The 22,502-nt window shown below is 56.1% G+C and overlaps 2 protein-coding genes across 2 annotated transcripts in view; both read right to left on the reverse strand.

Annotated features, from left to right (window-relative positions):
* Positions 1 to 1,285, reverse strand: part of LOC114487453 (long-chain fatty acid transport protein 4-like) — a 6,842-nt gene extending 5,557 nt beyond the window's left edge. Inside the window, exons 1-2 of the mRNA XM_055089392.1 lie at positions 1,232 to 1,285; positions 1,017 to 1,072 (exon numbers count right to left, since the gene is read on the reverse strand). Of these exons, the coding sequence (XP_054945367.1) occupies positions 1,017 to 1,072; positions 1,232 to 1,285 (110 nt within the window). The remainder of the gene's footprint in view (positions 1 to 1,016; positions 1,073 to 1,231) is intronic.
* Positions 1,286 to 2,231: 946 nt separating this feature from the next.
* LOC114483869 (dynamin-1-like) lies at positions 2,232 to 19,549 on the reverse strand. The gene is made up of 11 exons (XM_055089611.1): positions 19,269 to 19,549; positions 16,703 to 16,773; positions 16,479 to 16,530; positions 13,450 to 13,563; positions 9,541 to 9,650; positions 8,693 to 8,804; positions 8,233 to 8,244; positions 7,688 to 7,858; positions 6,354 to 6,595; positions 5,768 to 5,983; positions 2,232 to 3,538 (listed from the first exon to the last, which is right to left on the reverse strand). Exons 1-11 carry the CDS (start codon positions 19,323 to 19,325, stop codon positions 3,517 to 3,519), a joined length of 1,179 nt encoding a protein of 392 aa, XP_054945586.1. The 5' UTR covers positions 19,326 to 19,549; the 3' UTR covers positions 2,232 to 3,516.
* Between the last annotated feature and the right edge of the window lie 2,953 nt (positions 19,550 to 22,502).

Consider the following 22,502-nt stretch of genomic DNA (forward strand, 5'->3'; position numbering starts at 1 on the left):
CCCTTCATCCCTAAAAAAACCCCTGAAAAGGGGTATAGCCCCCTGTCTAATGGGGGGAGACAAATAGGTGCAGACCCCTTGCCATCTTGGCCAGGGCTGTGTCTTGATCTCTTAATAGTTCCAGAAAAATAAAGAGCAGGAGGCTCAATAAAAGTTTATTTAAGAGGCTGCCGTTCTTGGGGAGCAGGGGCTCCCTGCTGGTCTCCTCACCCCCACCAAGCAGTCCTCCATTCAGAGGGGCTCATGCATCCTCTATTCAGAGGCACTTTGGGGCACAACTGCCCCCCACCCCCACCCCCTCGCCCAGCCAGACAACTGGGCAGCACTCTCACAGGCCTTGGGCAGGTTTGGCAAACCGAGGCCAGGCAAGGACATAAGCTGGTGGCGGGGTGGGCTCCCTACCCAGTGTTTATACTGTAACTGTGTAACATTTTGTATATTCTGGAGGTAGGGAAGCCCCCTGTATCACAGTGGAGGTTGGTGCTGGTAAATGGGGAGGACCTTCTATTAAATATTTGGGGCTGGGGGAAATTATTTATTGATAGTGTAGGACGGAGAGAGAAGGTGGAGGCGGGGACGGGTTTGTGCCCGGGTGATTCGACTCCCGTTCAACTTTTTATTTCAGAATAAACGAATTTAGCCATACTGCTTGTCCTTGCATGTTGCTTTTTCTTCCGTCACTGGGTCCCGTGCCGTGAGCACGGAACAGGGAGCGGGTCCTGCCAGCAGAGGGCGAGCTTCTGGTTGTGCTGGTCCCCGGTGTGTCTGAGCACATCCAGCCGGGCTGTTAGAGATCTCCCAAGGCCTGTCACCTGCATGCTGCCTGGTGAAGACTGGGGGTTCCCAGGGGGACTGCCGTGGGGCTCTCGGGGCAGTCCTGCCTTAATGGCGGAGAGACTCAGAAGTCAGATCTAATCCCAGGGAGGGAAAGAAGGGTGCCACGGCACCCGGAGTGCTGACTTCTGGTCCAGGTGTTTTCCATTCCATCACCCTGCCCCTCTGGTGGCCTGTTCTACCTGTCCTTCCACAGTGCCTGCCTGGCCAGCACCTCACGGTCCTCCCGCCGGGCCCCCTAGTGGCCAGAGCAGGTTTCACAGGACGAGGATCAGCTGACTCCAGGTGCTTTCCCAGTGGGCCTCGAAGAGGATGGGGCTTTTTTCTCCACATCTTACAGCACCCTAGCAATAGCTGGGCCCTTCCCCATCCCTCACCCCAATGTTTAAACCTTTACCTCTCCCTGAGCGCCACAGAGAACACAGGCCACAGAGGACACGCTGTTCCCCATCATCCAGAAATGGGTTTTATTCTCAGCCAAGAGACAGCAAGACTGGTAGTGGTCAGAGAACCACACAGCTGCCAGTACAGCACCCCCGTGTTCGAGGGGGGGTAGGGACGGGAGGGCGGCAGAGGGGGGCTGGCTGTCCACAGGCTGGGTACGACGGGGGGGCTCATCGGAGGTGGCACGCTTTGGAGGGGGATGTCAGGGTGACAGCGTTCCCTTGTAGTTGGGCCACAAGACTCAAGGACAGCATGGTGATTGATTCCCGACACCAGAGGTGAGGCTTGGCCATATATGTGTGTATGTATATATATATATATATATATATATATATATGAGTATTTATAGATATTTATAGAACTGCGCAGGAGCGAGACCACAGAGGGGCACAAGTTTCACCAACATCACGCCTGGATGTGTCAGCTCACCACTACAACAGACTAAGTCACAGATGAAGGGGAAGCTCTGGGGCTGGGTAGCCACTGTCAAGTCACAGAACAGGCGTCCAGGCAGGCTTGGAAAGGGAGGTCTCCGAGGAATAGGAGGGATCTGGTTAGAGGTCGAAGGGGGGCCTGGGGCTCTCAGGTCGGGATGGACTTGCCTGACCCGATCGGCTGGCAGTTGGAGAGAAAGCAAAGAGAGAACGGGAGAGAGAAAAAGGGGAGAGAGCTGGTAAGGCAAGGGCAGCCTAGCCCGGCAGTCGGGGGAGAGGAGGGCAGGGGCAGAAGACCCAGGTGTGGGCAAGGGTTCTGGAATAGAGAAGAGAGATGAGAAAGGGAAGGTAGAAGGGCAGGAGATGGGCAGGGGCCAGAGCCTCACGGGGGTCTGGGGTAAAGGCTGGGGCAGCGCCCACCCCTCCACACACGCTGGTCTCTCACACACCACCAGGCAGTGCACCCACAGCTCCAGACACGTGCTCGGCCCCCTCTGGCTTCCCTCTTCTCTGGCCCCCTGTCTTTCAACCTGCTGGCACAGGGCCATCCCTAGCCTCAGGGAGTATGGGGCCGTGAGCCCCAAGCGACAGCCACCAGGCCTGATGGAGAAAGACAGGAGAAAGAACACTGTTCGAACCAGGAGGGCAAAGCTAACAGGATGGCTGGAGGGAGCGCTAGAGGCCCCTCTGGGTGGGCAGAAAGCCCACGAGTCCTCTAACGGGACCCTGGGGAGGCAGGGAGGGCAGGCGGCTGGATGCCAGTGGCCACAGGCTTATAAGTCTAAGAGGGGAGCCTCAGCTGGCCGGGGGACCGCAGGTCGCGTAGGTGAGGCTGGGCCCTTCCTGCTGGGGAAAAGCAGAAGAGCAAGAGTCAGCGCAGGCGCAGAGGGGCAGGCAGGCTCGCTGGGCGAGTTTGGGGGCCCAGCTGGGGCGGAACTCAGAGAAGCTGGCTTGCCCAGGTCCGCAGACACCGTCATCCCCTTAGCGGAAAAGTGGAGGTCACCCCCAGGAGCAACAGGCCCAGGTGGATGAGCCTGCGGGCTGGCTACGGTGCTCCACCTGGGGCTGAGGACGCTGCCTTCAGTCCTGCACCAGCAGGAGTGACAGTACCGTGGAGGCAGGGGAAGGGGCGGTGTGACCTGCCTGGCCTGCGAGCTGTGCTCTGGGCTGATGGTGGGGGGGACACTCAGGCTTTCCCAAATCATCAAATAACCAGAGCCTTCACCCCCAGCTGCTGCTCGCTTGCTGGCTCGATAAAGGAGGTGGGACTTTGACATCCTCTGCCCTATCGTGGATTTGGTTTCCAGAGCTCCCGGGCTGGGAGCTGGCTGCCCTGCCCCAGCAGCAGGGCTCAGATCGGGGAATGAGTGTGGCACCCCAGGGTGAGATGCCAAGGCCTCTGGATGCCCGAGTCCAGCCCTACACACCCCCCCGCCCCTGCCAAGCTCCCTGCCCCTAACACCATGAACCATGAGCTCTGCGCTCTTTCTGACGCCTCCAGAGAGCACCCAGGCTTGCCTGCTTGGGTGCGGAGCCTGTCCCAAGACCTCCCCAGGCTCAGCCATGGAGGTCTTGGGCAGTGGCACTGAGTCCCGAGGCTTGCTGAGAAGGGAGGTGAGAGAGCCAGCTGGCAGCGAGGACAGAAAGAGGAAAGAATAAGTCTGGAGCTGCAGAAGGGAGAGGGAGGGGGCCTGCCTCTGAGGTCCCAGGTTCGCCCTGCGGCGTGGAGCTGGTGCGGCAGGGGGCAGACACACCGGTTCATGCAGCAGGCGGAGAGGCCTGTACCTACCGTGGCTGACGCTCCTCAGGGGTCACTGATAGTGATTCTGAAAGACAGCACGAAATCAACGTGGCACTTCACGCTCACGGACGGGGCAGGCCTGGGGGTGGGGGGACACACACACGCACACGCCCGGGCGTGCACACACATGCGGTGAGGCTCCACGGCCCCGCATGCACACGCTGACACACATGCCCACAGACAACACGCATACACCCCCCCCCCCCCGCCAATGCCCAGCAACCTTGCTGGCCGGCACGTGCAGCGTGGATCTGGGGCATGCAGCCACTTGGCACACCGAAGCACACGCGGGGGCGGAGTCACAACACAGAAGCTCGCCCGCACACAGGAGGCATTTGCACCAGCTCCCTGCACACCCGTGCCTGGCGTGCTCAGAGGGCCACCTGCATTGCTCCAGAAGGGACAGGTCTTGCTTTCTTAGGGTCCAGCTGTCATGTCTCCGCCCAAGAGCCTTCCGTGGCTCCCTACTGCTCACAGCACTGAGTCCCAACAAGTCAACCTCTTCTGTGGACTTTGAAGGTTCTCCAACCTGCCCCACCTTACCCAGGGCAAACTTTTTTTTTCTTTTTTTTGGCCATGCTGCATGGCATGCAGGATCTTAGCTCCCTGACCAGGGATCGAACCCGTGCCCCCGGCAGTGGAAGTGCAGAATCTTAAGCACGGGAACCTCCAGGGAAGTCCCCAGGGCAACCTTTTCTTATTCTTCCTCATTCTACCTGCACTCTGCTCTGGCCAGCAGCTCTCAATGCATTCCACACTAAACCTTTGCCCACTTGCTGCTCCTTACCCAAACGCCCTCCTGACTCCTCACCACCTGAGCCTTATCTCCATCAGCCCTGGGATCTCACCGAAGTCGAGCTGCCTTGCAGCTCCCCAGACTGCTCTCTCCTCTGAGGCTGCGACTTCCCATGTGTCAGCCAGACTAGAGTCAGAGCAGGTACCAGATCCTACAGTTCTCATGTCACACCTCAGCACAGGCCTGGGCATGTCAAATGCCCTTAAGAATCTGAACTCACATTGGAAGTTAGCAAACAGTTCCTATAGCCACTTTTGCAGTTAATGTGGCATCCTTATAGCCACTGTCTCCCCTGATCCCCACACCAACCCTGGGAGAAAGGCAGAATGTTAAATATCATCTGGTAGAAGGGAAACTGAGGCCCTGGAAGGGAAAGTGACTCGCCCAAAGGCCCACTCCAGTCCAGTGCCCCTGACCAACACCACGCTGCCTGCTTTACCCCATCTGCCTTGGCCGTCAGGTCACCACAGAGCAAGCCCCATCTCTGCTTCACTGTAGGTTCATGGAGGTTAGACCCATGGCCCTACCCTCCAGCCATCTGGAAACATAAATGGATATTATTGGTCTGATGTGTTCTTCCTCAGAGAACATGGCCAGTGGAAACAAGGCAGACTGAGTTAAATATCAGAGTGAGCTTCCTTGAAAGAAGGTCATGGATCAAGAAGGCAAAGGCAAGGGATGAAGTAGAACCCCTTTCCCTGGAGATTTCTGGGAATGGGGCAGCCTCCACCCACTCCTGCCCGCACACCCACCACGTTGGTTCGGGCCAGGTAGGGCCGGAGGCAAGGGGAAGGAAGAAAGCCATCAGGCTGTCCCATGGCTCCCAGGCCCCTTTCCCAGCTGCTCCATGTCCTACCGCATGCCTGGGTGACATTCTTACGCTCTCACATCTGTGTGCACGCCCACACACACATCACACACCTTGCTGGTCACACAGTCACAACCCTCGGGGACAGGTCCAAAGAGTCAGGACTGGGAAGTGCGGGCACCGGGGTAGCCCTGAGTGTAAGTGAATAAAATCTACCCATCCAGAGAGGATTTGGGTTCAGATCCTCAGACCTGAGGTAGGCTCACTAGGAGCTGGGAGACAGATGTAGAGGACGGAATGGAGAACGGAGGAGAGCGGCTAGAAGGGGAAAGGAGAAGGGAGGCAACGCGTGGGAGAGAGAGTGAAAAAGGAGGGAAGCGCCATGCAAGTGCTGGAAAGAAGAGGGCAGGAGGGACAAGCCCCACGGCCCCTCCCCAGAAACGACCACCTGCGGAACTCAGCGCTCCCTGGGGGCAGGCTCCGCCAGCCCTCGGCCACACCCCCGGTGGCTCTGGCACCCACGGTCCGAGTGACCTGGACAGAGAGGGCCAGCTCTGGCGACCCGGGCCGATGCTCCGGAATCCGGCCCCACCTCCCTCCCGGCCACGCCCGCCCGGCGGTCTCTGCCGCCGCTTTCAGCCCCTACTCACCTGGGGACCCCGGGCGGGGCGCGGTTGGGGCGCGAGGGCACCTGGGGGGGAGGACCGAAGGGGTCAGGGGAAGCCCCCGGCCTGGAGGGCACGGGGGGCGCCCCCCCTAGGGCGGACCCAGCAGGCGGAGGCCCAGGAGCAGGGCCCCGCGACCCGGGCCGGGCTGGGGGCACCGCGGGGGCTCGGCGCTGCGGTGTGGGGCTGGACGTAGGTGACCTGCGGGCGACAGGGAGCGAAGGACAAGGAGGGGAGAGAGATGAGCGGCTCCGCCCCACCGTGAGGCCCCGCCCCCAGCTGGGTGCCGACCACGCTCTTGCGCGCAAGCCCCGCCCCTCCGCGCCTTAGGTTTTCGCCGGAGTTTAAGCCCGCCCCCAGAGGCTCCAATGTTCCAGCTCCACCACTCCCAGCAGCCAGCTCTCCACGGCAAGCCCCGCCCCGCGATAAGCCCTGCCCCGCTATAAGCCCCGCCCCTCGCTCCAGGTGGGAGCCATCCCGGTGACGCCGGCGCGCCACTGCCCGGTCCCGGCCCTCCTCCAGCGGGCCCCGGGCTGGGGGGCTTTGGGGCCGTGGGAGCCGGCCCTGGTACCTGCGTCCAGCCGGTACGCTCTGCACCTGCAGCCAGGAGTCGTCCACGGGCGGGGGCATGGGCGTGCTGACAGTGGTCGTGTTGATGTCGCCGATGATGCTGAGAGCCTCTTTCAGTGCGTGATACATGCGCAGCATCTCGTCGCGCCGCTGCGCCTGCTCGGCCGACTCCTCCATCAGTGTGTTCTGGTCCCCGCACGAGTACAGGTTGGCCAGCAGCTCCGAGAAGATGAATTCCTTGGTCTGCGGGCGGGCAAAGAGAACAGAGGGCTGGGACCTGACGCCTGTACCAATTTGCCCTCCCCGCCGGGCCCTACTAGCTCGGGGATGGGGCTCTGCCCCTGCCTAAACTCAGACATCTCCCTTGCTTCCCCGCCTCCCTGCTTGCCCTTTTTCTCAGATGGTCCAGAGAAGAAAAGTGAACTGTTCAAGGTCATAGATCTAGGAGAACACTCAGGGCCTATTATGCACCAGGACACCTGGTTACTCAGCTTATTTCAGCCTCAGTTTCCTCATCTGTAAAATGGGGTAGTTACACCCTTTCCAAAGACTTGTATGCTCCACTGGACCAAAATAAGGAAGACGACGGTCTAAAATTTTCTGAGCCCTTGAGTAACAGGTGTGAATGTGTGCCTGGACTGGGTGAAATGTGAGTCTCTGTGTGTAGGGCATGGGTTAATGTTCTCCTTAAAAATTCCCAGATGTTACCTGACCCAGGCTCTGGAACATTTGTGGAGAGATGCTGAGTTTTTTTTATGCCATAGGCCTGTGTCTCATTTATTCATTATCTAAATTTATGTCGAGCACCTACTACATGCTGGGCACTGTGTTGTTATGCACTTTATATTCATTTAATCCTCAACTCTATCATTATCCATATTTTACACATAAGAGAACAGAGGCTCAGAGAGGGTAGTTCGTTTGCTCAAAGTCACATAGGGAATTTGCGGCAAAGCCAGGATTCCAACACAGTTCTCATTGCCCTCGGGCCATGCTTTTTCACTAAGCCATGGGTGGAAGTGGTTCCGTGGGGTGTGTATCTCAAAACACGGTGTGGGAGATCTCAAAACATGGTCTGGGAGTTCTCAAAAGATGCAGATTCCTAGCCCCTCCTGAAAAGCATTTAAGCAAGCTTGGAACAGCTTGGTTGTGTGAATCTACAAAATAATATACGAAGCTCACATTATATTTCTATTGGACAGCTCTGGCGTGGACCCATGCCTCCCTCCCCAGACTTGGTCCCATGTGACTAGCCTGTGCCTACCCAGGCCAACCTGGCCACCTGCCCCCCTGGTCCCACGAGAGCACCCGCCCCCCACGCGGTGGTGCACCCACATTGTTGATCATGAGGTGCATGATGGTCTTAGGCATGAGGTCCCGGACGGTCTTGTTGACGATGGCCATGTATGAGTCCACCAAGTTCCGGATGGTCTCCACCTGCCGCTCCAGCTGTGGGTCCATGGAGTGCATGAAGTTGTCTGAGCCATTCTCCTCCGTCTCACTGGCCTGCCGTTGAGGACAGGGCATCAGGATGGCTGGGCCCTCAAAGCCAGGTTCCAGGCATCCCCAGGGTCCCAGCCCCTTCAAGGATGCCTGGAACGCTGAGGTACAGAGAGAAGCAACTGGCCTGTATACAAAGACACCAGCTCCCCCATAGCTCTGGGTCTCTGGGCTCTGCCCACCCCAGTGCCTCTCAGGACCCCAGACCCTCATTCAGCCTTATCTTGGCTCTGACTCTAGTACCTAGAATTTGCCTTACTTTCCGAGTCCATAAGTTAGGAAAGGACATCTCCAAGGACCCTTCCTGATTCTAAAGGCCTGGCCAGATCTGTGACCAGGCTAGAGATGCCGGGCAGAAGGTGAGAGAGGGACACACTCACTTTCTCTTTGTCCTGGGAGGCCCACACCAAAGCCATAGAGGTCACCACACCAGCATTGCCATCATCGCCACCGCCACCAGCGAGCACAGCCGTAGCAGACACACACGGAGAGGAAAAGAGGAGGGACTGAGTAAGTAAACCCAGGGCACTGCACCCCAACTGTAAGGCAACTCTAGACATTGTCACGGTGAAAGAGGGTAGAAAAGTGAAGGCAGTCACAAGAAAGCATGATCATACGAAAGGGATGCCGGAAATGCCATCTGTGTCAGAGAAAGGGTCGTGTAAAACTGCATTGGAGAAGGATGGGAGGAAGGGTTAACTCTGATCCCACCCCAGAGCAGGTAGCGGGAGGATCCCTGCTATTTCTGAGCCCAGGAAGAGCTCGAAAATATGGCATGGCTTGGCATCACTGTGGATGGCTCCCCCCGGAGCCCCTTATTTTAAGCAGCTTGCCACTCACCCCAACACGCTCGGGGTACACGCCAGCCCTCAGGAAGGAGGCCTTCCAGCTATCCACCTCCTCCTGTGTCTCGCAGGCCAGTTCCAGCTGCCGATAATCCTTGTAGACGTTCCTGCAAGATGGGGCAGGTGGTGAGGGGAGATGGGGGGCAAAGCCCATTCACCTTGATGGTTAAGGGCGTGCATGGACTGGGGTCATCGTGCCTGTGGGCCAATCCTGTCTTTCTTACTTCCCAGCTCTGGCAAGTCCCTTCTTCTCTCCCAGCCTTAGTTTTCTCGTCTGGAAGATGGGTTAATAATAACAATTCTTGCCTTTTAGGGTCATTGAGAGGATTTAGTGCAATGAGCAGTAAAATACTCTATTAGAAAGGGACTGAGCTCTCATAAAAGGGGCACCCATGACAGTGCAGCCCCTGGCTTAGATCTCAACCCCCATTGGCCCCCTCCCAGGCTTTCCCCTCTTGGCAGCTGTATTGAACCCTCATCTCTGAGTAGGAGAAAGTCTACTAGAGTCAGCCCTGTGTTGGGAGGGGAGAGGCCTGGTACTGCCAGTATCTTATGTAGGGCAGGTACTAACCAAGTGATTGCAGAAGGACAGGAGGGGAGGGAGGAGGGAGGGAGAGAGAGAGTGAGACGGAGACGGGGGGAGGAAAGGCAGGAAGGAGAAAGGAAGGGGTGGTGGGAGGGAGGCCAGGAACGAGATTTTGACATGAGTCTAGCACAGATTAGAAACTCAACAAATATTTGTCAAATGAATGACTTGCTGGGGAGCCTGGGGCAGATCTCTCTCTGTTCTGAATCTGTGGGCCTGTCTTTACTCCCCAGGGCCCCGTGGGGGCAGGCAGGCACCTCTGCTCCGTGTTGAAGAGGGCAAAGATGTGCTTGCTGGACATGAAGCCCTTCTCCACGTCCCGCAGCTTCAGGTTGTCCACGGATAGCATGTATTTCTTTTCTTTCTCCTGGGGGAGAGGGAGGAGTGATGGGTGAGGTTGGTGCTGTCTCTGCTATGCCTCACCCCCTAAGGATGCTCCATGTTGCGGGGCGGGGAGACCTGGGGCTGTAGTCCACCAGCCCCCTTGCACTGCACGGGCGCTGTCTGAGGAAAGCCTGGCCACGGAGCCCTGGGTCTGCTGGGCACCTCGGCTCCCCACGGCGTTCAAGCCCTTCCCACCGCCTCCGCATCCATGCCAGAGCTCTAGAGCCTCGGGTGGCGAGGCTGAGCTTGGCTCCCACGTCCCGCCCCAAGCAAGCCCTGGACGCAAGCCAGGCCAGCCCCAGCCAGGGACCCCGCACTCGGCCTCCCTTGCCCCCAGCCTGGCCGATGGGGCCTGCTTTGGATAAGCCTCTGACTTCATTTCCTGACTGGAGAGACGGGGAAGGGGGGTGGCCACCAGGCCTGGCAGCTTCAAAGGGCTGGCTCAGCCCACTCCCCACAGCTGCCCATGTGTTAGCAATCAGGCACACAGCATAAGCCTGGAGATGGTGAGTCTGTGTGTGCAACGTGTGTGGTTGTATGTCTGTGCAAACACGTGTATGTCTGAGCATGTGTCCTCTCACCACTGTGCGTGTGCCCGTGTGTCCCTGTGTGTGCACGAGGGTGCCTGAGGAGGTGCCAGCCCGGCCGTGTGTGCGTGTGAGCACGTTTGTACGTGTGCACAGTTTCGTAGGTGTGGCAACTGTAAATGTCCATGCGTCTGCATGAATGTACCTGCGGGACATGCGCTGTGGGTGCACATACTTACATGCATATAGTTTTCGTAATGGGCCGAATCTGTCTGGTTTATCTGTATCGTCTGGGAGGAGATATGCTTATCTGTGGATGGCATGTGGGCGCCAGGCCTGTGTGCACATGTGTGTACGTCTGGTGGGGGCTGACACGTGATTGTGGGCTTCTCTGTCCTACAGACGGAGGGGAGGAGCTCAGGGATCTTCGGAGGAGGTACCCCAGGATGGGGCTCTGGGAGGAGGGGAGGGGTTTCTGCTGCCTGTACTCCACTAGCCAACCCAACACCACAGGGCCCACGCCCGGGGGCGCCGTGGGGGGTGACTGTGTGGGTTTGGAGGACTCGGGGCTTGGGCATGAGCCTCGCCTCGGACCTCGGGTCGGGGGCTGGGTTTCGGAGGACCCTGCTCCCTGTCCTGGCGTCATCCTGCCCACCTCTCTCTGCCCCCCGCACCCCCCTGGCCCGTCCAGCCACATAAAGCCCTCTTTATGCCAGGCGGGTGGCCGGGAGCCCCAGAGGGCGGCTGGGGGAGGAGAGGAGGAAGTTGCACACGCGGCCAGGGACCATCTGGAAGCATTCGAGGGAGGCCCCGCCGCCACCGCCCTGCGCTCTGCTCTGGGGTTGGACACTAGGTACGAGCAGCCCCCTCCTTCCCGCAGGCCGGCCCGTCCCCAGGCCCCTCCTCCCCAGCCAGAGCTCCCGCTCACCCCTGCCACGTCAAAGGAGGCAGAAGGGGAGTCAGAGCAGAGAGGGACCCCGGGCTGGCTGGGCTGGGCTGGGGACCTTGCATCTCCGGGACACGGGGCCGAAGCTCTCACCCGACGGACAGCCACTGCAGCCTGGATGGATCAGAGGACACCTCCACTCCGTCTACCCAGTGTTTAGACTATCTGTTCAGGACTCCCAAATTGTACAGTAGTCTGCACATTGGTTAGGCTGGGCTGGGTTAGACCCTCGGCACCGCCGCTGGAGAGCTGGAGCGACCCCCGCGCGCCATCCCAGAACCGGAGCCTGGAGCCGGGGCAGGGGGCTTGGGGGGCACAGGGTGGGCTGGGAGGAGGCAACAGGGATGGGGGCGCCACCATGCTGTGGGACGGGGTGGGGCTGCTGATGGGTGGCGGAGGAAGAGTGAGAAGATGGGGGGTCAGTGAGGGCTGGGGATGTGGGCGGCCGCCTGTCTGCCCAGAGCATCACCCAAGTCCCAAAGACCAGACGGCTGGTGGCTGGGTGGAGAAGGGGGACAGATCGCCCTCCGCCCAGCCCGGACCACCTCCGTGTCCCCAGCTGTTTTAGGGCAAAAAGATCCACTCACAACCCAACACACACACGCAACCTTGCCTCGGCACGAACACACCTACAACTCGGAAACATACATTCCCACACTCGAATTTTAAATCGCACATCCGTGTCCCAAGCACACACAAGTGCATGTACACACATGCGCACACAGACGCACTCACCCGCTCACAATGGCACACCAGCCCTCTCCCGTCCTTACATCCCCAATGCATACAATACATATCCTCAAACGTGCCACACTCGCGGCCTCCCTCCTCAAGCCCACTCGCCACACATACACACAGACGCTTACACACCGGGCACGGGCACACATGGTCTGCCCCCAAACACACATGCAAACCCTCATACACCAAACACGCCCCGACGCTTATACCCCAGACACTCTCCTGTCAAACACCCACACCCCACGTCCACAAGCCTCACGTACACCCCCACCTCCCCGCACTCACTGCCCAGCCCGCCCCCACCCACACGTACACTCAACGCCGGGGTCACACTCGACTCAACTCAAATGTACACACGAAGTTCCACAGAGACCAGCCCCCCGACACACACACACACACACACACACACACACACACACACACATACAAGGACGGGGGCCCCACTCAGATATACTCCCTCCTTCCCCCAGTGTAGCCCGTCGCTGGCCCCCAGCCCCAGGTCACACTGTCCCCTGGCCCTGTGCAGGGAACCTCAACACAGGAGCCCAAGGAGTGGCGGGGCACGGGCATGTCTAGGGAGGCTGCCCCGGCGGTAGAGCAGGAAGCGGTCCCCTCACCCGCGCCCCGCACAGCCTCACACCCCACCCTGCGAGGGGCCCCATGCTCTGGGAGAGGCCAGGGTTGGGGTAATGAGGTCCAGATGGCTTGGCGCCCCCGCCGGTGACGACAGAGGGCCCCGCCCAAAGTGAGGAGGGGGGCCCTGCCTGGGGAGACTTGGAGGGGGCAGGGATCAAGGAGGGGGGCTTGGAGAGCGAAATCAGAGGCCATCGCCCCGGGCTCTGCTCCCCCGTGGAGAGCACCTTCGCCTTCAACAGACCCCTCAGGAAGAAGGGGGTCCCTCCCCCCACTCCTTGGCCAGCTGGAGTTCATTACCACAAGCCCCCTCCCCCCCAGCCCTCCCTGATCTCTCTGGTCACCTCTGGAATCCAGATGTGGGAGCCAAAGAGACTTGTTCTTAAAGGAGACCAGCAGCAGGGAAGGGGGGTGGCTGGGCTTCTCTGTGCCCAGTGGGCAGGGAGGGGTTTGGGGTGGTGCCTCTGTGGGGCCCTATCGCCCCTCGCCCCTCTAGCTGGAGGCACCCTGGGCATCCCCCTCGGACTGCCGGGGGCTGGGGGGCTGGGGTGCAGGGGTTAACAGCGTGTCTGGCAGCTGGACTCCTGTGTGTCATGGGCCTGTGGAGGCCACGGCGTAGGAGGCACGCCCTGGAGCAAGAAAACAGGAAGGCTGCGGGGCTGGTGGGGTCAGGGAGGGATGCCCAGCACCCCTGCCCACCACAGGGCGCTCAGCCCCAGGCTCCCCAGTCCTGCCAAGCCCTCTTCTCCATCCAGCCTGGATAAGCCCCCAGGATTGCCTGCCTCTGGTCCTGACCTCCCACCTCCACCCAGAGGTCTTTGATGGGATTTTTAAATCCCCCTTTTGGGTGGTTCAGTCCACTCCAAGCCTGTGGTAGGGTCTCAGCCTGCCTCTGGCCACCAGCCAAACCCCTTGACGACCAGTGGCCCTTTACTTACCTCGTCATCCTTGTACCAGGACAGATTCTCGGCAGTCAGCACAAACCAGTACTCCTTGGAGCCCCCCTTCATGATACCGATGTTGCTGATGGTCAGCCAGCCCTTCCGGATGACCTGGAGGGTGGGGGGGGGCAGGAAGTCAGTGGACAGAGGCCAGGATTCCCCATGCAGGATGGGATAGGCAAAGAGAGACCCTCAAAAGCTCACCCCTCCCCCAGCTCTTCAAGGCCTGGCTGGTCAGAGAGGGTGGGGGCCAGACCTGCCCTGGTTTGAACCACAAGTGAACAGAGGGGAAGACAGAGGAAGGCAGAGGTCAGCTCAGGATAAAGAGCCTTCGGACAGAGCCATCTGAGTAGGGGACTGGTGGCCCTGGGAGGGGACGAGCTCCCCACTGCTAAAAAGTGTGCAAGCAGAGTTTAGGTGGCTGACTGGGCAAGATAACTCTGAGTATCTTTTCAGGTTAACAGTTTATTCAAAGACTTTTTCTGACCTCAGGGACTTTGCACGTGCTTCTGTTGACTCTGCCTAGAAAGCACTTCCTCCTGTTGGCCTGGCAAATCCTACTCATCCTCTGGGTATGAGCTCAGAAGTCACATTCTCAGGCAGGCTCTCCCTGTCCCCCCATATAAGTCAGGACCCCTATCATAATCTTTCATCACTCCCTTAAGCTTTCTTCTATGACGATGACTGGAATTTTGAATTCGTGTGCGTGTGTGTATGTGTGTGATTTTCTGCTGATGTCAGTCTGTCTTGCTAAATTGTGAACTCTCTCCCTCACTGGTGTATCCCAGCACTTGGCAGAGTGTTAGGCAAACAGTAAGTGATCAATAAATATTTGTGGCGTGAATACATGAATGCTATGATAGTAGGGTCCTAAGAGTCTTTGCCTCCAAGCCCCAGACAGGGGTGGGGTGGTAGAGCACAGACGCGGTGGGGAGAAGCTGAGCACAAATTGCCCAGACTCCCCTTCCCCGGAGAAGCCCAGAGTAACAGGCAAAGGCCTCTTTTCACAGCAGGAAGCAGCTGTCCCTGGGACTGTCCTGAGCCACTGACGCAGATTAGGGCCTGTGGATTCTGTTCCAAGGGCAGGGCCACTGACCAGACCCTGGTGGCAGGACAGACTGAGGGGACCAGGGAGCTGCTTCTGTTCCCTCCCCCAGCCCTGGCCTCCCTGGCTTCTCCCCTGAGCATCTGGAGAAGACTGAGCAGCCTGGGGCTGGCAGGAAAGCCCTCTGGGGTCAAGCCTGCTTCAAAGGCCCTCAAAGACCCCCCCCGCCCCCACTCCCAGCCCTCCTTAAACCTCTCTGGCTTCCCCGAGAACCTTGCGGAGAACCCAAGTCACACAGCGGATCACAGCTAGTAGCTGCCTTAGTCATTAACAGGGATGTGGCAGCCAAGTGCCTCATGACCACTCTCCCACCCTGTCCCCGTCTGGAGAGGATCCCCTCAGCATCTTGTCACTGTCTCTGGAATTGAGTCTGAATGCCACACCCCGGCCCTCCATCTCCCCAGTCTGACCAACAGACCTCTCCACCCTGCTCCTGCCCTGACTCTCCTGCCTTTGTCCTCCCTCGGCCACCCCCAGCTCTGCCCTCCTCCCTGCTCACCCAAAACCCCCTTCCAGAGCCCCAGCGCCAGGGACCTCCTGTTCCCCCCACTCCCACCCTGCCTGGGGCCTGACTGCAAGCCCAGGCTTCCAAGGGGCAGGGCCAGAGTCTGACTCCTGTCCAGGGGCCAGCACAGTACAGGCACCAGTGAGTGTTTGCTGAACCGAATTGCCCTGGGATATTTCATTCATTAGCTCCTTCATTCTATTTAGCACCTACTGTGTGCCAGGCACTGCACTGGGGGCTGAGGATTTACTGGTGAACAAGACAGACCCAGCCCTTCCCCTTATAGGGTTCAAGAGGGAAATGATATGATGCCAGTAATCACACAAACACCTAGATTATCACAAAGAAACTACAGCCTCTGGAAGAGCTCAAACTCTATGGCTGGTGGTACAACCGGGGCTGAGAAGTGATGTTTCAGCAGAGATCTGAAGGACAGAATAGGTAAGGAGGCACTGGTCTCTTGACATTTCATTCATCTCTTTACTCAACTCTCTGGTAGAGACGCCAGCTTAAAAACATTCTCTCTCGGGGCTTCCCTGGTGGCGCAGTGGTTGGGAGTCCGCCTGCCGATGCAGGGGACACGGGTTCGTGCCCCGGTCCGGGAGGATCCCACGTGCCGCGGAGCGGCTGGGCCCGTGAGCCATGGCCGCTGAGCCTGCGCGTCCGGAGCCTGTGCTCCGCAACGGGAGAGGCCACGACAGTGAGAGGCCCGCGTACCGCAAAAAAACATGGCCGCTGAGCCTGCGCGTCCGGAGCCTGTGCTCCGCGACGGGAGAGGCCACAACAGAGGGAGGCCCGCGTACCGCAAAAAAAAAAAAAAAAAAAAAAAAAATTCTCTCTCATCCATCCGTCCATCTATCCATCCATCCATCCATCCATCCATCCATCCAACAGATATTTAAAGAGCTCCTACTCAGTGCCAGGCCCCTGCCAGGCATTTTCACCCACCCCAGCCCACATGGTCTACCTCTGGCTGAAGTAGATGCTTAGTTCATGCGCAATGATGGACAGATTGGTGGGACTCTGTGTGTGGCTAGACCCTGCCTCTGGCCTGAGTGCATATGTGGACACCCATGTGCTGGTGTGTGCAAGCAGCTCAAGCCAAAGGGTGCCCTCTTGAACCCTGCACATCCCCACTACAAATGGGTCCCCTCCTCCCCCTCACTACACAAACCAAGAGCCCCAGTCCTGGTACTCACCAGAATCTCATCCTGCAAAGAGGTAACCATAGCAACCACGAGAAGCACCGGGAGAGAGGAGAGAGGGTTACTGATGCAGAGTGGGAGGCTTGTGGCTGGCATCTGACAGGCTCTCTGGCCCCTGTGGGACCCTTCCCCTCGGGGGAGGGGGATCTCAGAGCTTGGCGTCCATCCGGCACCCTCCATCCCTCCGGCTGGGGCACTGGAGTTCACTCACCTGGTTCCCTGAAGCCTTCTTCTTGTTCATCTGGTTGCTCCTCTGCTGAGCACTAATGAGGAGAGAAAGAAGAGTCCCAGAAACTTCTCTCAAGAGGCCCGGCTTCATTGCTACTGCTCAGTGGGCACCAGACCCAGAGGCTTAACCCAACAGGCCTGGGTCCTACACACACATACACACACAGTCACACGAGGTGTAACCTTCTCTGACCAGGGAGCACTCACTTGGCAAAGCCTATGAAGTCCTCATGGTTGGTATTCATGTAAGCCAGTTCAATATCGATGAGGAGCATGACCTTCAAGGATACACAGGTCAGCAGTAAAGTGGAAAAGATACCACAGAGTTTTAAAATGCATGAAAAGCTGGAAGAAGCATACTTGCAGCATGTACAGAGTCCTTAATAAATCAATCTATAATCCACAATAAATAAATGTATCCATAATAGTATCCATAATAAACAAAGAGTTCCTATAAATCAATAAGTGGAAGACAAGAAACACAAATCAAAATAGTCAAAGAACATGAATGGGTAACCCACAGAATAAATGCATACAACCAATAAGGATATGTAAAAAATGCTCCCTCTCATTAATAAAGAAATGTAAGTTAAAATGAGACCCCTTTTTAACCCATCAAATTAATAATAAATATTGATAATGACCAGTGTGGGCACAGCTGTGGGAAGACAGATTCTCTCACATACCATTGGTGGAACTGTAAATTAGTATCACCTTCTTGGAGGGCAGTCTGGCAATATTTGACAACATTAAAATGCATATATTCACTTCTAGAACTATATCTCACAGATAAGCTCCTTGAGTGAGCAAAGATACATGTACCAGGGTGTTCAGTCTGGTGTGGTTTGTAGCAGAGAAAAACTGGGAACAAGCCAACGGCTATCAGAAGGTGAAATAGCTTATGGTATCCTCTAAACTAAAAGGCACTCTACAGCTGTTCAGAAGAATGAGGATAACTTCTAGATCCTGGCATGGGAAAATCCCCTTTGCAAATAATTAAGAGTGATGGGATTTGTAACCAAATTGTGATGGGGGTGACATTCCTGATGTTCACTGCCGGGTTCAGACCCAGGCCCTGCTGCTTCCTGTGAGTTTGTCCTCACCGAACTTCAAATTCCACAAATGAAGGGTTTCAGCCTCACAGGAGTGGTGAAGACACAGTGAGAGGAGGAAGGTCATGGGTCTGACCTGTAATAGGTGCTCGACAGATGTTAGCTACAATTATCTTCAGAGAAAAAAAGGCAAGACACACCGCAGGATTGTGATTCTTTAAGAGTAAGAGGAAATCTGGAATCTGTATGTGCCTAGGGAAAACGTCTGGAAGGAGACACACCACACTTTTAATAATGGTTCTTTTATGGGAGACTGGGGGCGGGGAAGAGTGAATGGAGGAACACTTACTCGTAATTTAATGACTTCTATACTGATTGAATATTTTATTGAGCATTTATCATTTTGTCATTAAAAAGAGACCAGTGAGGATTTAGAAACACAACATCGGCAACAAAAATGTGAGTGATTAGGGACAGCACCATTGTGGAGAAGGGGTGTATGAGGATGGAAACTGGGAATTGGGAGCCAGAGGTGGGTATAGACAGAAGATGACAGGGAGCTGGCCAAGGAAAAAGGACTCGCCTGTGAGCTTTGTGAGAGCCATGAGGGGGCCTGCCCACCTCTGCCCCTCCTGGCTCAGAGGAGCATTCAGGGAATATGCTTCTTATTGAATGAACGAATGAATGAATGAATATTTGATAAATGACTACATAAAAGGAAGGGAGGGCGCCTATGAGGGGTGTATGGTGACCCAGAGAAACAGCAAAGAGAGAGAGAGAGGCCCAAAGTGAGATGAGCAGAGTATAGATAGTTGAGAAGCAGATGGTGGGATTGTAAAATGGAGCAGCTTCTCTAGAAAACTGTATGGCAGGTCCTCAAAAAATTAAACATAGAATTACCATATGATCCAGCAATTCCATTTCTGGAAATACACCCTAAAGATTTAAAAGCAAGCTCTCAAAGAGATATTTGTGCACCTGTGTTCATAGCAGCATTATTCACAATAGCCAAAAAGTGGAAAAAAAACGGATAAACAAAATGTGGTCTATTCATACAATGGGATATTATCCAGCCTTAAAAAGGAAAGATATTCTGACACGTGCTACAACGTGGATGAAGCTTGCGAACATTATGCTAAGTGAAGTTAGCCAGAAACAGAAGGACAAATGTATGCTTCCACTTATATGAGGTACCTAGAGTCATCACCTTCATAGAAACAGAAAGGAGAATGGTGGTTGCCAGGGGCTGGGAGGAAGGGGGAAGGGGAGTCATTTTGTTTGTTTGTTTTTGGCCACACTGTGTGGCATGTGGGATCTTCGTTCCCCAACCAGGGATTGAACCCGCACCCCCTGCATTGGGAGCGTGGAGTCTTAACCACTGGACTGCCAGGGAAGTCCCTAGGAGTCCCTGTTTAAGGGGGACAGAGTTTCATTTTAGGAAGATGAAGAGTTCTGAAGATGGTTGGTGGTGATGGTTGCACAGCAATCTGAATGTACTTAATACCACGGAACTGCACAAGTTAAAGTGGTTAAAATAGTAAAATTTATGTTATGTATATATTTTCTCACAACAAAAAAGAGAGCAAGAGAGAAGCAGAAAGTTAATACAAGGAGAGAAAGTTTAAGAGAGACGGAGACAGAAGAGACCAAGTGGGAAGAAGGAGGTGAGCCCAAGGACAGGAGTGAAAGGTGAGGGAAGAGGGGGAGGTGCGTGGGCTCACCTGCTCCTTGGTGCGACCCTCGCGCTCCCGGATGTGGGTGGTCACGATGCGCTCCATCTCCTCCCGCAGCCGGGGGTACTGCTGGAGCTGGGGAGGGGGGGAGGGGAGACAGCCACGTACACTGGGGGCACGGGTAGGGGGCACCCAAACCCCACCAGAATCCAGGGGCGTGGGGTGGGAGGGACACGCAGAATGCCCCACACCTAGGGGCCCAGGAAGCTGATGGCACCAAGCCACAGCCACCCCTTTCCCCCAATTGTGGGTTCCAAATGGCAAGTCAAGGGTCTTCCCAGTCCCGGGCCCTCTTCACTAGCCTACCTGGGCAACTTCATGGGGGCCGGCAGTTCCCATGAGCACAAATGCCTTGGGAATCAGCCTGCTCCTCGGCCGCCATCTTGGTGGCAGCCATCTTGGAAACAGACCTATTCGATTGAGGCCTTTGTTTGGGGCGCTGTTGGCGCCCCAAACTTTCACTGATCCTCAGGGCTACCCCTCGCCTCCTCAAAGGCTTGGAGGCACAGTCAGGTGGGGAATCAGGCAGGTAACAGCCTGCAGGTTACGATCCAGGGGGAATCTGGGGAGGGCAGGGCCCGAGGTGCCAGGTGGCCTCCTGAGTCAGGCTGGGGACAGACAGTGCTCCTTGTCAGAGCTGGGGGAGGGGAGCAGGGGAAAACCAGCAGTCACACAAAGGACATGCAGGAGGCACAGGCATGCGAGGGCATTGGGGGGCGGGGTGGGCATGCGGAGTGGAAGTGCCAGCAGCATGAGCAGTACCCTGCGGGGCCCTCTTGGTAGAATCCACCCGGCTTTGCCTCCCTTTGCATGCCCTGTCCTGGCACCACTACCGCGACACTTCTGCCTGGCTCAGAGCTGGCCGGCCAGCCTGTCTCTACCCCACTCCTCTGGGGGTAGAAGCTCAGCAGCACCCTTCTACCCCCCCTCCCCCCACCGCAGTTTTTATCAACTGAGGCCAAAGGGGAAGTTGCTCCAAACCCTTCCCCCCTGCCTGTGAACTCTGCCTTCAGCTCAGCCAGGCTCTGGACAAAACCCGGGTTGACCCCTCCTTCAGGACTCTGTTGAATATCGTGTCTTCCAGAAAGCCTACTGTGACCACCTCCATGTGCCCTATCCCTCTCCACCCCCCTTCCATCCCCAAAGTGGACCGTAATTGCCCTGAAGGTAGGGCCCAGGGCTGGGCACACTGCCAGTGCCCAAAGAGGGCATGTTGAAAGAATGAGGGAATGAATGAAGGATGGAAGTCTTTGCCCTCCTTGCCAGGGTGAGCAGACATGGGCTCCTCTGCCCTCTGGCTCATGAACCGGCAGCTCCTTGGAGAGGGGGACTCGCTGAGCTGCTGATGGTGGCAGTCTACACAAGGGGACCTCCCCCCTGCCGTGGAGGGGCCCAGGCTGGGCAAAGCTGGACTCACATCTTGCCCCTCTTCCCAGCCTGGCTCAGGCCCCGCAGTTGGACGAGAGCTGGAGGTTAGCGTGCCTGGGTCACAGGTACTGATTCTGAGGGCAAGATGGAGGCCAAGGGGCTGGGGCGGGGGTGGGGTGGGGGGCATCAGGAGAGGCAGGAGGGTGGGGGAGAAAGCAGCACCCTGGATGCCAGCCCAGGAGAGGCAGACTTGAGAGATGCCACATCCTCCCCACTACCCCCCCCGTCTGTTCCGTGGCTCTGCCAAGGGTGTGGCTCATGTGGCCAAGCTCAGGGGACCTGGGAGAGAGGCAGCCTGAGAGCCGGGGCTTAGAAACAGCACTGGCTGGAGGGGCCCAGTGGACCCTGCTGCCCCGAGAGGCTCAGTGATGGGCCATCACTCCTTCTCACAGTCCCTTAGTTGGGGCAGATTTGGGACCGAGTCACGGCCACCAGAAAAGCCTCCTCTGAGATGGTCCCAAGTGCTCCCTCCCTGGGTGGCGTTGCGGGAGGGCCAAGGAGGGAGGAGGAGGGAGCAATTTGCCAAAGAGCATGACCAGTTCTCCCACTAACGGCCTGGATATTACGTTTGTCAAGTTTTCCATGTGTCACAAATGACAGGGCAGCCTCAGCCCCTTTGAGAAGTTCTGTTCCCTTCGAGCATCTTTTTCCATTCTGGCTGCCTCTGAGCATTTCCAGAACTTTCAGCCAGTTTTTAAAATGGAACTTTTCTCTCTCAGGTCTTGGCTAAGTGGGGCAGTCAGCCTGGAGTCCACTGTTTAGTGATCAGGAATGCAGGCCCTGGAGCCACCATGGCTCTGGGTTCAAAGCCAGCCCCCTACCCTGCTGACTTTCCTTGGAAAAGTGCTTGGACCCCTCTGAGCCTCAGTTTCTCCATGTGTGAAATGAGGTAATAATGGCACCTTCCCTCTTAGGGTTGTTGAGAGGACTGAGCAGCACACCCTGTGCTGGACATTAAACTCCAGATTTCATCCAGAGATGAAACTCTAATCCCAGCAGGGCTAGGAATAATCAGCAGGAGTGGCTTGCTAAATTTAGAAGATTTGGGGAGGGAAAAAAATAGAGGAAGATGGGTGAATTTTGCTATGTAAACAAAAAACTACTATGTATTAAATCAATTAAAAGGCAATTTTTTAAAGAAATAATTTATAAGCTTTCCTTTCTAAAGTTTTTGTTGATCAATTTTTCTCCTTACAAAAATTTACCGACTCACTGTAAGAAATCTGAATATGACTAAAGTTTGTGAAGTAGAAATGAAAAAGTTCCTGTGTTCTTTGCCTTCTTAAAATAATGGTTAGTAACTATGCCTTTGGAATTTTATCACTTATGTAGATTATTATATTATATTATATATTTTATATATTTATTATTTATATATATTACTTCCCCCCCCAAATTCTATACGTTCATCTCTGAAACCTGTTTCCACCCCCCCACAGTACATTGTGGAAGGACACGTGAATGGAAATAAATATCCCTTGCCCTTTTAACAACTATAGTCTTTCAATGTCTGTGTGATACCATAGTCAATCCCCTCTTGATGGACATCTGGGTTGTTTCCAAAATATTACCATTTACCCTAATTAGTGCTTTTTTGGAAGGCAATTCAGCAAAGTATTCCACAGTTTTTAAATGTTTATATCTAGTAATCAGTCTTCTAGGAACCTATCCTAAGGAAATAATCATAGAGAAAGAAAAATAAAATTCTTTATACACAAAGATGTTCATTGCCAGGGTATTTATAATATTGAAAAACTAGAGACTGTTTCAGCGTTCACCAATAGGAAAATGGTT

This window comes from Physeter macrocephalus, chromosome 13 (assembly GCF_002837175.3).
Source record: "Physeter macrocephalus isolate SW-GA chromosome 13, ASM283717v5, whole genome shotgun sequence".
NCBI lineage: Eukaryota > Metazoa > Chordata > Mammalia > Artiodactyla > Physeteridae > Physeter > Physeter macrocephalus.